The 14,433-nt window shown below is 39.5% G+C and overlaps 1 protein-coding gene across 13 annotated transcripts in view; it reads right to left on the bottom strand.

The window, feature by feature from the left end:
• The window catches only part of SSH2 (slingshot protein phosphatase 2), a 267,869-nt gene that overhangs the window by 28,305 nt on the left and 225,131 nt on the right, over window positions 1-14,433 (bottom strand). For all 13 annotated transcript variants that reach the window (XR_014821493.1, XR_014821492.1, XM_084985385.1 and 10 more), the window contains 3 exons: window positions 10,347-10,440; window positions 10,079-10,207; window positions 1,376-1,422 (listed from right to left, as the gene is read on the bottom strand). Coding sequence is in view for 11 of the 13 variants with exons in the window: in XM_084985385.1 (XP_084841511.1) it covers window positions 1,376-1,422; window positions 10,079-10,207; window positions 10,347-10,440 (270 nt within the window). In the remaining 2 variants the exon portion in view is untranslated. The remainder of the gene's footprint in view (window positions 1-1,375; window positions 1,423-10,078; window positions 10,208-10,346; window positions 10,441-14,433) is intronic.

A 14,433-nucleotide genomic window follows, 5' to 3' on the forward strand; every position in this document is an offset into this window, starting at 1 on the left:
ACCTGTGGCAAAGGAACATATTTTTAATACAAAGCAGGTCTTCTTGTTCAATTTTACACTGTCCATTTTACATTTATAACCTACTTAGTCTTTAAGCACCTTTCTATAAAAGAATAGGGACTAAGGCTTATTTTTCATTGGCTCTCTAGCATCTAGTACTGTTTTTGGCCCACAGAAGTTGCTCAATAAATGTTGAATGAAGAGCTGTGAACCCAACATATGCAGTTCTGTGTACTCTTACATAAAAATAGGAACCACAGATTACAGAAACAATAAAAAAGTTCAGTGGTTGCTAGGGGACGGGGGTGGGGATCAAATGGACAGAGCAAGGAGGATTTTCAGGGCAGTGAAAACATTCTGTATGATGCCATAATGATGGATACTGGGTCATTATACCTTCGTCCAAAGCCACAGAACATATAACACTAAGAGTGAACTTTAACATAAACTATGAACTTTAGGTGGTTATGATGTGTTAATGTAGGTTCATCATTTGTAACAAATGCATCATGCTGGTGGGGATGTTGATAGTGGGTGAGGCTATGAATGTGTGGGGGTTGAGGGTACGGGATATTTCTACCTTCCCCTCAATTTTGCTGCGAACCTTAGACTGCTCTTAAAAAATACCCCAAAGTTAACTTTTTTTTTTCCCCCCCTTTTCAGGGCTGCTCCTGCAGCATATGGAGGTTCCTAGGCTAGGGGTCAAATCAGAGCTGTAGCTGCTGGCCTACACCACAGCCATAGCAACTCAGGATCCGAGCTGTGTTGGGGACCTATACCACAGCCCGCGGCAATGCGAGATCCTTAACCCACTGAGCAAGGCCAGGGATCAAACCTGTGTCCTCATGCATACTAGTTGGGCTTATTAACCGCTGAGCCACAATGGGAACTCCATGAAGTTAATTTTTAAAAAAGGAAATCAATAACTGGATTTGGTTTTAAACAGTACGAAAGGCTTGCATATTTGTTTATGAAAGCCTTTCCACTGAAATTGCCCAAGAAATCTTTCTTGGGAAGCAGGGGGATGAAAGAATGGAAGAGAAGCTGTTTTAATTTTTAGATTACACCCAATAAGAATCTGACTGCAGCGGCTCAGTTGCTGCAGAGGCATGGGTTCAACACCTGGCCTAGTGCAGTGGGTTAAAGGATTCAGTGTTGCTGTAGCTATGGCTTGGGTTCAATCCCTGGCCCACAAACTTCCATATTCTTCAGGAGTGCAAAAAACAAACAAACAAAAAACCCCCCAAAAACCCAGCTAGAAGCAACTCGCAACACTTAAGCTTAAGGTTACCGACACTTCTTTGACTGGAAAATGTAAAGATAAAACAGTGATTTCTGACACATGGAGGTGTCGGCAATTGCTCTGTGTGCTTACCCTCGGTTCTGTAAATCTTCTAAGTTAGAGGCATTCCATTCCGAGCCCTGTGGATTAAAAAAGACAAGGTTAGGGATTATTAGCAAATGAACCAAATATGATATCTGAAAAGGAGTCCTGCGAGGGAAGCAGCAGTGTTTCTAAAAAGAAGGTCAATAACATTTACAAGTTTCCTCTCTATGTGCTTTATGCTACCATATTCAGTTTCCACAAATGATAAAGTAAAAAGTTATCCTCATGTTTTACAGATACAAAAACCAACCCTCATAGAATTCAAATAATTTTTGCTCAAGATCACTCTGCTGGAAAGGTGTCTTTGACAATTGTCCAATCTAAGTAAAATGTCATTCGTTATTCTTATTTATAGTACTCTGATTACTTCAATAAAATGTATCACTATTTTTACTTGTATATTTATTGATGTGCTTATCTACTGCCTTTCTTCTCCACTATAATGTAAGCTTCTTGAGGGCAGCAACCAGGTCTCTTGTTCTCTATGGAAACTCCTGCACAGTGTCTGGCTCTCGGCAGCTATTGAATAAACATCCATTGAATGAACAGTGGTATTATGAACTAAACTGGAATTCATTCTAAAATTCACACTCTTTCTAGTGCATTATGTTGCATCTAAGAAGATGGAAGTGGTAGGGTGTGTGTGTGTGCGCATGCAGGCACACGCAGGGGGAGAGAGTGAAATGGTCAAACGAGTGAGACATGATTCAAAATTTAAAGGAGGTTTCTATAGATTATCTGGAAGTAAACTTATCAACTGTAAATATTTTGCGATATTTGCTTTCTCTCTCCTCCTTTCCCTTTCTTTCGTTATATATCATATTTAAAAATTTGTATATATTTATTTATTTTTGGCCACACCTGGGGCATGTGGAAGTTCCTGGGTCAGGGATCAAACCCATGCCACAGCAATGGCCCAAGCCCATGCCAGATCCTTAACCCACTGTGCCAGGCCGGGGATTGAACCCACGCTGCCACAGAGGCAATGCCAGATCATTAATTAACACGCTGCACCACGGTGGGAACTCCCACCATGTCTTTATCTTTAATCTAGAACAGTCCACCCTGCATTTATTTTGTCTTTCATGATATTGACATTTTTGCAGAATACAAGTATGTAATCTTGGAGAGCTTCCCACAACCTGGATTTGTCTGACTGTTTCCTGATGATTAGATTCAGGTCAAACATTTTTTGCAAGAATGTCACAAGGGAGATGTTGTACACTTCCTACTGCATCAAATGACGAGGCATATAATGTCAGTATGCCCCATTATTTGTCATGCTGAGACCGAATTCTTTGAAGACACCTTTGTGTCTGCCAAAGGTAAAGGTTCCTTTGAAATTAATTACTAATCCAGAGTAATCTTTGATGCATGTGGAAGCCAAGGTAAAACAATCTTTTTACACTATGATTTCAGCATCAATTGCTGATCTTGTACAAATTAGTTATTTTACTGGGGGGTTACAAAATGGTGATTTTCTAATTCCATGATTCCTTCTACATGGTCACTGACATTCTGTAAAAGTCTCACCTAATCAATCACCCCACCCTTTATCTGAACGTCACTACGGACTCAAATTCTTTTTGTATTTAGAATTCTTTTTTTTTTTTTTTTTTTTGCTTTTTAGGTCCGCACCCATGGCACATGGAAGTTACTAGGTTAGGGGTCGAATCGGAGCTACAGCTGCTGGTCTACACCACAGCCACAGCAATGCAGGATCCGAGCCAAGTTTTCGACCTACACCACAGTTTGCAGCAACGCTGGATCCTAACCTACTGATCAAGGCCACATCCTATGGATACTAGTCAGATTTGTTTCTGCTGCACCACAACAGGAACTCCGTATTTAGAACACTATAATCCATTACCATCTTTTTTTTTTTTTTTTTTTTTTTTAGGACATGAAAATTGCCTGGAATTCAGTCAGTGGGAATCCTTTCAGACAGGCTCCTTTTGATATGACTCTGTTAGTCTTTAAGCATTTCTGTGTTTTGTGGTACAAAAAACTATTGTACATTCACTTTTTGAGTACAATCAGCCATTTCCCCAAGAAGCTGTAGTTTCTTTCAGTGCAGAAAAATCTATCAAAATCCCAATCTGGGCATTAGTTAAGTATGCTCCTAAGTACTGGGTATCATTGTTCCTAAACCTTGTCAGCAATCACACCTATCAGGAAATATTTTTAAGTACTGAGCTTACACTGGCCCTTCCAATCCTCGCTTCTCCACTAGCATTTTTATCTCCCTACTCCACAGTGAGGACTTTGGTTCCCAACAACTTACAACAAACCTATTAAGTTCAATTTTTCTCCGCATTTCTTTTCTTCCCTTATTATAGCCCACTAAGATGTACAGTCAGAGTATTATGCTTCAGTTATTTGAATTACTTACTTTCTGTGAGGTTTATCGATTTGATATATATTTGGGTTCATTTGCTCCTGTTTATATTCAATTTTAGGGTGTGCTTTTTCCATGCTTTCCATTTTTTTTGAATATACAAAAATCTTATGCGGCTGAAAGTTAAAAGTTTATTAAAGAGTAAACCTGAAGTCTCGCTACCATTCCCATCTTTTCAATCCCCATGTGGGTAACCATTTTTTAAATTAGTCTCTGGCTTACTCTATCTGTGTTCTATTTCAAAAAAAATATAAGCAAACATATACTTACTACCACTTCTGACTTACACAAAGTACTATACTACTATACTTTTGTTGCTTTCTTCATTTTACAGTATATCCTCAAACCCACTCTGCCCTTTCCCCATAGCCTTGCCAACAAAACGTGTGATGAAGCTTTTGACGCTTTTCCAAACGGATCAGTGTATCTCAGTGTAATATTAATTTGCATTTCTCTTAAAAGTGAGCAACTTTTCAATGTTCCAGGTCCATTTTTTATCTTTGAACTATCTGTTCATGTCTCTTGAAAAGGCAAATATTTACAAATAAAAACTGGTTTCAGAATTATGCATTAAATGGAATTTAGCATTAGAAGACTCAGGTTCAAGTGCACCCTGCTGCTGTGGGGCACTGGGCAAACTGCTTAACCTCTTTGTTTTCACTTTCCTTATCTGTAAAAAGAAACACTCCTCCTATCCTAGTCCTATGTATCTAATAGGCACCTTCTCCTCAAACTACAAATATAAATTTTCTCCCCATTCTTTTTGCCAGTGAAGTATACAAAAGAGAAGACTGTGACCTGGAAGGGGGCCTCACCCAACCACGCAGGCACCCCGATCTCAGTGTTCCAGCCTCCAGAACTGTTTTTTACTGTTTACGAATCAACCTGCCCTCCTCCCAGTTTCCCTCATATTAAAATGGAAACCCCCACTTCCCATCCTAAATCGTCCTCTAGACACTGTCCTCTTCACTTTCCTTTCATGGCCAAGATTCACAGAAATACATCTAATACTCACTTTCTATGATTCCTTATTTCCCATGAATATCAACCCAGCACCGTGGCTTCTGCCCTCATCACTCCCACTAATGTTACTAATGACTTCTTCTAGCTGTCGAATCTAGGGGTCACCTTTGTATCCTTACTCCATTGGCCTTCTATGAGTATCTGATATGGTCCCCGCTCCTATCTTATGGAATTAGATCAGACTGCACAAATATCTAGCCTCATGCCTGGCTCAATAAAGAGGATCAACAATTGCTTACTGAATAAATGGTCAAGTGAGATAAGTAAATGAAGCACTATGAAAACTGCCAAGTGTTATGCAAGCACTATCTTCGTACTACAAAGTGAACTGTAATTTGGCCAATGAACAAGGAGATCTCAAGGATGCTGCACTGAAGTTCCAAAGGTCTGTAAGTAAGTGATGGACAACTGACCTTCTCTATAGATCAGGGCTCACCTGACTTGCTTTAAAATAATAGAGGAGGTTCTGAAGGCTCTGTGTTCAGGCTTAGAAAACTGGCTTCCACACCAAAGAAAGGCAAGAACTATTAAAAAAAAAAAAAAAAAAAAAAAAAAAAAAAAAAAAAAAAAAAAAAAAAAGGAGGACTTTCAAGGAGACAGAAGCCAAGCAATAAGGGTTGAGTGGCTAAATTGCAGCCAGGGAAATGTGACCACCTCACTTCTTAATTTAGAAATCTAAATCCTCTGCAGAATTCTGTCTAGCTAGACGGAAATAACCCTGACGTGATGGGAAAAGTCTATGAATTTCATCTACCTGTCCAGAGAAACTTCAATCTGACAATCTGAAATGACACAAATACAGAAACAAAATAAATTAAAAGCATCAGGTAGTGACTCCATGAAGGCCATACAAAGGAACTTGGGCTGTGCTTAGAGCTGCTTCAGGTCCAACCTGAAAGAACTGGAATCAACAGGGTGTAATTACTTTTCTGTCCTCAATGAAAATGTCATGCATATTAGCCCCCTGGGGTCCTCCATGGACTCAGTATTTTTTCTCCTATGCTTTTCAGGCTCACAATAACAAAATTCCATGGGGGTTTTCACTAGGTTCTGTGTAATTATGGGAAGCATATTTTAATTGTATGATAAAATATAAAATGAATTCTTCAAACTATAATACATTTTTAAATAAGTTCACTTCCATCTTTCACTCCAATTCACCCACCCTGTACTCTGGCCCAAAGACTCAAGTAAATGATTTCTTTTCAAACGTTATCCTCAGGAAATTGCCTTTCTGGGGTCTGGATGTTCCAAGGAAAATAGGAGAGCACATTTATGGTAAAGGAGGAGGACTGTACTCTGGGTTCTGCTAAGAACAATACAACTTGACATCATCTTCAAGGTTTGGTATTCCTGCCAAACCTTCATCACACCATAACTACAGCTTCAATGCTGTGAGTCACTTTACTGTGGCAACCAGGCACAAGATCTATTCACTTTTTCTTCGAAGTTTATGCTATACATCTCCAGCTGAGGAGCAAAAATCATGAATATGAGAATTGTTCTTTGAAAAGAAAACTGTATTTCAAAAGGATTTGTAATGTCAAACTTTGAAGAAGATAACAATCAGCATTAAAAGAATGACTATTTAAAGAAAAGTTTTTTAATTTAAAACATTTATTAATTTTTTTGGCCACACCAGTTTTTGGGCCAGGGATCAAACCTGAGCCATAGCAGTGACAATGCTGCTTGCTTAACCTGATGAATCACCAGGGAACTCCCTGACTCCTTTTTTTTTTTTTTTTTTTCTTGTCTTTTTTAGGACTGCACTGGAGGCATATGGAGGTTCCTAGGCTAGGGGTCAATTCTGAGCTATAGCTGCCAGCCTACGCCAGAGCCACAGCAATGCAGGATCTGAGCCACATCTGCAACCTATACCATAGCTCACGGCAATGCTGGATCCTCAACCCACTGAGTGAGGTCAGGGATTGAACCTGCAACCTCATGGTTCCTAGTCGGGTTCATTAACCACTGAGCAACGACGGGAGCATCCCCTGACTACTTTAAATGACTGGTTGTCCATCCAATATTCCTGTTTTCCCCTTGTCTAGCTAAGAAAGCTGCTTGCTGTTCTGCAAAGGATCTCTGTTCATATCTAGCATTTTCTCAGCCAAATCGGACAGCCTCCAGGAGAGATGCTGATACTGAGATTTGGTTGGGCAAAGGCTTCCAGCTCGGAGAAGTAAAACACTCTGAAGGGTGTAGAAGAACTTCTTTTTCTGGAAATACCCTGGCTCCCAACTAGTCAATCCTGTCCTCTCACTGCAGATTTTCTTTAAACTATGCTCTATACTTTTCTTCTCCATATCAGCTGGATACCTTTCCAAATAAACATCTCTGTGCAGTGCACTACAGGGCCAAGCATTCTTCCAAAGGGAGGGAAGAAATCCTGCTGCCTCCCTTCACACAATCTGCTTGCACTCCAGGCACGGCAGCTATGCACAAGATGAAATGACTTTGCAGAAAATTAACACCACCACTTGCAGCTTGGATAAGACCTCTTTTTCCGTGTCAACTGCTGGGAAACCCAGCAAGGCACTAGAGAAAAGATAGGGATTTGGACACAGGATATGGTGGTACAAACAAAGGGAGGAAGCCATCAAGGAAGAAGTACAGTAAGATGTTTAGATGACCTGTTTGTGCACTTATTTTGCTAGATAAGGGTTAAATTTCAGGATTCTCCAGTTTGGAAGTTTTTTTTCCCCAAATAAGAAAAATGTCTTCAATGCAAAGAACATGTCTAGTCTCAAGAAAACAGAATTACATTTGAAGCTGAATACATTTTCCTTTTTTTTTTTAAAATGTACATAGATAAATATAAAAAAGTAAAAAAGACTGGAAGGCAATATTACATAATGAAAGATAACTGTGCTCATCTCTCTTGGTGTTGATTAAATTTCACTTGCTGTCTTCTAAAGTGGTCTAAATTTTCTACAATGAATATGAACTATTTTTGTAATAAGAGAAAAACCCAAGACAGAAGACTATGCCAATAATGATGAAATAACAGGATGAATCTATTGGTACAAATACTCACATAAATGCATTTGTAGCTGATGAGGGACTAATTTGGAGGAGAATCAGATTGTTCTTTCTGCTTAGAATATTATTAAATTTTGTTTACATGTCCTAAAACAGCACCATTTGAGGAAGGGGTATGGAAAAGGTAGTTATTGAGGGGGTGGCACCAGAGACACAGGGAAATATGTTTGAAATTAAACAGATGCTGACTGAATTTGATATTCAATATATTTATGTGCGACTGGGTCACTTTGCTGTACAGTAGAAAACTGACAAAACACTGTAAGCCAAATATAACAGAAAAAAAAATCATTAAAAAAAAGAATTTGGTATTCATCATATCTACATCCTTTTAGGTATTAAGATCCAAGCTCAATGTGAAAGCAACTTCCAAGTTTACAGCTTTGGTCACTTTCTAATGAGTTATTTTTGGCCACAGGCACTTGCCCTTCATAAAAATCAGTCATGTTACATGGAGACAGTTGGGGGCAGGGTCCATTTGAATGAGTGACTCATAAGTTTTCTATGGACAACACCAAAATTCTTGCCAAGGATACAAGGGCAGGGAATACTTGAGCCCTCACAGAACTGTACACAAAAGACAACAAAACCAGGTGCTATGCAAATGGAAAGGTCAACGACAGTTTTGCCGTATGATCTACATCCAGAAATGGCAACACACACTCGTCAAGTTAAAGTAATGGAAAAGAAGCTCCCCTCCCAGCTCACAGCTTTTCATGAGTAATTTCATAGCTACACACCACCATGAATCACTGGACAAGAACACATACTCCAAAGTGTCAACAAGTTAATTCAGGGCACAAGCCTTCCGTGGCATGAAGTCTGACCGCTTGGTGAAATAAACTCATATTCAGGATGAGATGATCCAGTTTAGTCAGTTCCTGTGCATTTATTCCTCTTCTCTCCTGTTTCCCAGCTTCTAATCATTTCACAGTTCACAAAATGTCCTTACCAGAGAAAAGAAGTGAAATTCAAGCCAATCAATTTAATTCCTTGTTAGCATTTTTGGTCAAAGCATGTGGGAACTGGAAGCAAAAATAAAGTTTTGGTGTTCCCACTGATTTTAATTATTCTTATTGTCCTTGTTCCCACTACCACCATGTACAGATGAAAACTGGAAGTCCTTAACATTTGCGAGGTAACTAAGTCTGAGAATTTTAGAGGCTTTCCTAATCCATCTGGGAGAGGTCTCCTTGGGCTAATTACAAGTCACTGAATATTCAGGCACCATGAAGAACAGTTTTAAGTCACTAAAGATTTGGTAATGAAAAAGTAATTGAGGGAGTTCTCTGATGGACTAGCAGGTTGAGGTGCTTGTGGTCTCACCATTGTGGCTCTGATTGCTGATGTGTGGCGTAGGTTCAATCCCTGGCCCAGGAACTTCCATGTACTGTGTGGCACAAAAAAAAAAAAAAAAAAAAAGCCACAAAAAACCCCACCCCAAAACCAAGAATCTGAAATAAATATTGAAACTCTCATTTAAAAAAAAAAAAGGTAACTGAGGGACTCAAAATGTAGATACAAGGTTCCAAATGTTTTAAAAGTCCAGTAGTCTCTGTTCCAAGTACTTCTACTCTGCTCTGCTCAGACACATCCAATCTTAGACACATTTGGCAGATTTGAAAGCACGACCTCAAAGGATCATTCTATTGGGATACACTGCATAAAACTACTGGAGACTGGTCTGTTTTGTGCCTTTGACTATTATCAAGATCAGATGATCTGTTGCGGGGGGGGGGGGGGAAGCCTTGATCTGTCTGTAACATTCTCCAATTTCTTTGGTGTGAATTTTCCCACTATGGTCACCTGATATCACTGAGGAATTGGGAAAGATGAGTAGAAGTACACTATTATACAACATCTCCACCATACAACAGATGTAAATAACCTTAAGAGTGCAAGTAATAATAAAATATAGTAAAATAATTAGGATGCGATGAAGTTTTGAGTATTACTTTTGTTTCTAATGAAAATTACACTTTATTTAAATATAATAAAACCTGACAATTGCCCCCCATGAGTTTTACGAACTAGCTTCAGCACACCCCTTTAAAGTAGTCCTAGGAGGAGTTCTCTTGTGGTGCAGGGGGCTAAGGATCCAGTGTTGTCTCTGCAGTGGCCTGGGTAGCTGCTGTGGCAAAGGTTTAATCCCTGGCCCAGGAATTTACACATGCTGCAGGCGTGGCCAAATAAATTTTAAAAAATAAATAAAGTGGCCCTAGACTTACCAAGAACACGTGCTCAAATATCTGTGTAGGGCTATCCATCTGACCAAGGATCACTATCATCTCATTATCAATAAATTCCTTGAATTCTCGCAAGTTGCACACCATCTGCATTTCCAACTCAGTTCGTATCTGAAACAAAGATGACATACTGTACTAGTCTCTGCAAAGTCCCTCTGTACTTTCAATTGCTCACCATTTCTAGATCCACACATTGTTATTCTATTTCTAGCTTTGAGTCTATTCTATTTCTAGACTCAAGGTCACTTACCTCTTTGGATGTGATGTTCTCCAAATCCTTCTGCATCATAATCTCCCTTAATTTGGTTTTAATTAGCCTTTCTGTTCGCTCACGTTCAGTTGGTCTGGTAAGAGAGAAATGATGATTTTTCTTAGGCAGGAATTCGACCAAGTTAATGAATATACATTTGAATATGTTTCCAAATTGGCAGGCCTTCCCTTTGTTACCCTCAAATTTATATTTTGGAGGCATGGAAAAAAGAATACTATATTTAAAAAAGTTCCTTTGCAGAATATATAGAATGTAAACATGTAGAAATTATTAAAGAAATTGTACATGTTTAAAAGCCTGTAAATATATTCACGTATATAGATCCAAGGAGTAAAGACGAATAGGCCATACAGAGAGTAATGCTTTTAATGGAGGACCATTTCTCATCAAGCACCCCTAGTGCTACTTGCTGAGCAAGAACACCAAGCTGGGGAGACCAGGGGTGTGACCTACTATTGAACTGGGTCTTCTGTAGCTTAAAAATACTACCCTGTGCTGGCCATTTGTTATTGCAGTTCTAGAAAATGAGAGAGAGGGAAGAGTGATTTCTGCCTTCCTCAATGAAGCAAATTCTCTTCCAAAATGGGTTCCAAGGATTAACTACCCAGAGTACTCTATCCAAAATGTTTTCTTTTTCACTAAAGATCTCACAACATCTCTGAAATTATTATCTTCAATTTACAGATAAAGGAAATAAACAGCTGAAAGGTTAAATGTCAGGCCAACCATCACGAACACTGGCAAGAAAACCAGAACTCTCGGCTCAGCCTAACAGTCTACCTGCTTGATTATGTTGCTTCCGTAAGTCTTCTGACTCTCTTAAAAATAAAAATTACTCCTGGAACTTTATTATGAAGTCAAACTAGGAAGATTATTCCCCAATTACTAGAAAGGTACCAGTTCAACATAACTAGATGCTTCTCTCTAAAAGCATTATTTCATATTACACAGAACATGAGTGAGGCTAACAGAGAGCACTTTCTGTCTCATCTTTCCCTCCTACCTACTGAGGAAAGGTATCTGCTCTGTACTTCCTTATTTGGAGATGGAAATGGACTAAGCCTTCAGGCATCCTGCCTGCCCTTGCTGCCTAAAGCCTTATCACTGGCTGCAAAAATAGCTTCAGTGTAATCTCCAAAGAAGGATGCTCTGACCCCACAACCTTGGCGCTCCGCACCACTTGGGCGAAGTTTCTAATGAACCCTGCAGAGCATTGCGAACACCTGTGCCATTTCCCTGTCAATCAGCCAAGGTATCCCTGCCTTGACTGGGATTATAATTCTTAACCACGCTCCCCACCATTTTTCCAAGACATAGCTATGGTAGAAAATTATACATTTCAATCTACTATTAAAAATAAATATTAGCTAAGAACAAATTTTTAAATTTTTTTTTTTAATTTTATTTATTTATTTATTTTTTGTCTTTTTGCTATTTCTTGGGCCGCTCCCGAGGCATACGGAGGTTCCCAGGCTAGGGGTCGAATCGGAGCTGTAGCCACCGGCCTACGCCAGAGCCACAGCAACGCGGGATCCGAGCCGTGTCCACAACCTACACCACAGCTCACGGCAACGCCGGATCGTTAACCCACTGAGCAAGGGCAGTGACTGAACCCGCAACCTCATGGTTCCTAGTCGGATTCGTTAACCACTGCGCCACGACGGGAACTCCCTTTTTATTTTATTTTTATTTATTTATTTATTTAAAAAAATTTTTACTTATTTATTTTTATTTTTTTTAGAACAAATTTTAGCACCTGTATGTATGGGTTCGATTCCCTAGTTCAGCAGTCTTTCTCCCAATCCTTCACGGTTGTTGGGACAGGGTGGTTTGAGAGCAGGCACACCTTGGTTTTAAGCCCAGCTGTGCTACCTACTAGTGGCAAATGACTGTAAACAAATTCCTTCTCTTCTCTGAGCCTGTTTCCTTCTCTATAAAATGAGAACAATAATACTATCTGCCTCATGAGGTTTTTATGAGAATTAAGTGAGACACCATCTATGAACTGCCTGGCACAACGTCTGACACACATTGGAGGCAACATACACCTATGTTCCTGTCTCTATCTTTTTCGTATTTCAAAATATAAACTATTCACAGGAGAGCATGTACCTCCGTTTTGGCATACATTGTCCCTATATCCTCAGCATTCTTTTTCTGGCTTTTCTAGTCAACTTAGGGAAGAAGAGGGAGTGGAAAAGGCATTACAACACAAACATACTTTCTACCTCAGTTTCACTAGAGAGAAAAATCTGGAAAATACATAAATACACAGAGAAAATAAAAATTAATGAAAATCCTTCTATCATTACTAATATTCTGACCTACAGCCTTTAGTCTTTTTCTATAAACCAACATACATTTGTTTATTATACATTATCTTAAAATTGTGGTTATATTGTACACACTAAGAATTAATATTTTATGAGCCTTTACCATGTGCCAGGGCCTACCATTATTATTATTACCATTATTATTAATATTAATATTACCATTATTATTATTTGCTCAGGGATAGAGGGAGATTATGGGCAATTTCATTTTCTTTCTTCTTTGTGCTGTAATTTCCAAATTCTCTCTAATGAGGAAAAATGAAAAGAAGTATTTTCTCTCTTCTATAAGTCTGACTCAGAATGTCTGTTTTGGGGAGTTCCCATCATGGCGCAGCAGAAATGAATCTGACTAGGAACCATGAGGTTTCGGGTTTGATCCCTGGCCTTGCTCAGGGGGTTAATGATCTAGCGTTCCCATGAGCTGTGGTGTAGGTTGCAGACGAGGCTTGGATCTGGTGTGGCTGTGGCGTAGGCCAGCAGCTGTATCTCTGATTAGATCCCTAGCCTGGGAACCTCCATATGCTACATGGGGAGCTCTAAAAAAAAAAAAAAAAAAAAAAAAAAAAAAGAGAGAGAGAGAGAGACAGAATATACATTTTTGAACCAAGTGAAACACCCATTCCTCTGATACCCATCAGCCAGACAAAAAGTATGAAGTCAGTGAAGTCAATAATATTGTCCAAGATTCTGAAATACTAATCCGTATTTTTTCAGTTACTGTGGAATCTTGAAAGGACTAGAGCTACCAGTACTAACTGGTTCTAGTATCAATAATACCTTATTGAAAAGAGCTTCTACTGTTTCTTTGTTCCACTCAGGCAAGTCTTGGAAACTTCACCTTTTCTAATAAAAAGCATTTATTATCTAAATTAAGCCTTTTTAAAAATCATCAACTGTTTGGTATCACTTTAGGAATCTAAAGGTGAAGGTTTGCAACATCATTTAGTAAGTAGCTACTCTGTACCTTGTTTTTTTTTTTTTTTTTTTGAGGGCCACACCTGCGGCATATGGGGGTTCCCAGGCTAGGGGTCGAATGGGAGCTGTAGCCACCAGCCTACACCACAGACACAGCAACGCAGGATCCGACCTACGTCTGCAACCTACACCACAGCTCACAGCAATGCCGGATCGTTAACTCACTGAGAGAGGCCAGGGATGGAACCTGCAACCTCATGATTCCTAGTCAGATTCATTTCTGCTACACCACAAAAGGAACTCCTCAACCTAGGCATTCTTTTAAAATGACTGGAAACATCTTGTTTTCTTAAGTATTAGAAACATCCCTCTAAAAGCTCTATGTCTTCAAATGAGTGGAATCTGGATTTCCTGTCGTGACTCAGTGGAAACGAATCTCATTAGCATCCATGAGGACGCAGGTTCTATCCCTGGCCTTGCTCATTGGGTTAATGATCTAGCATTGCTGTGAGCTGTGGTGTAGGTCGCAGACACAGCTTGGAGCTGGCATTGCTGTGGCTGTGGGGCAGGCTGGCGGCTACAGCTCCGATTCGACCCCTAGCCTGGGAACCTCCATATGCTGCGGGTGAGGCCCTTTAAAAAAAAAAAAAAAAGACAAATGAGTGGAATCTGCATTACTGGGATTCTATGGTATTGCTGTTCTTAACTATGGAGATGCCACTGTGCCCAGGAGTGAAACTCTTCAGGCTTCTGCACACAACATAAAGAACAGGGTTTTTTGTATGGCAGATGTAGTGCAGACAATGACTAATAGATTA

The sequence above is a fragment of the Sus scrofa genome, chromosome 12 (genome assembly GCF_054392235.1).
Source record: "Sus scrofa isolate SSC_HxYL_T2T_F1_AM1 chromosome 12, Sscrofa_HxYL_maternal_Yorkshire_Landrace_v2.0, whole genome shotgun sequence".
Classification (NCBI taxonomy): domain Eukaryota; kingdom Metazoa; phylum Chordata; class Mammalia; order Artiodactyla; family Suidae; genus Sus; species Sus scrofa.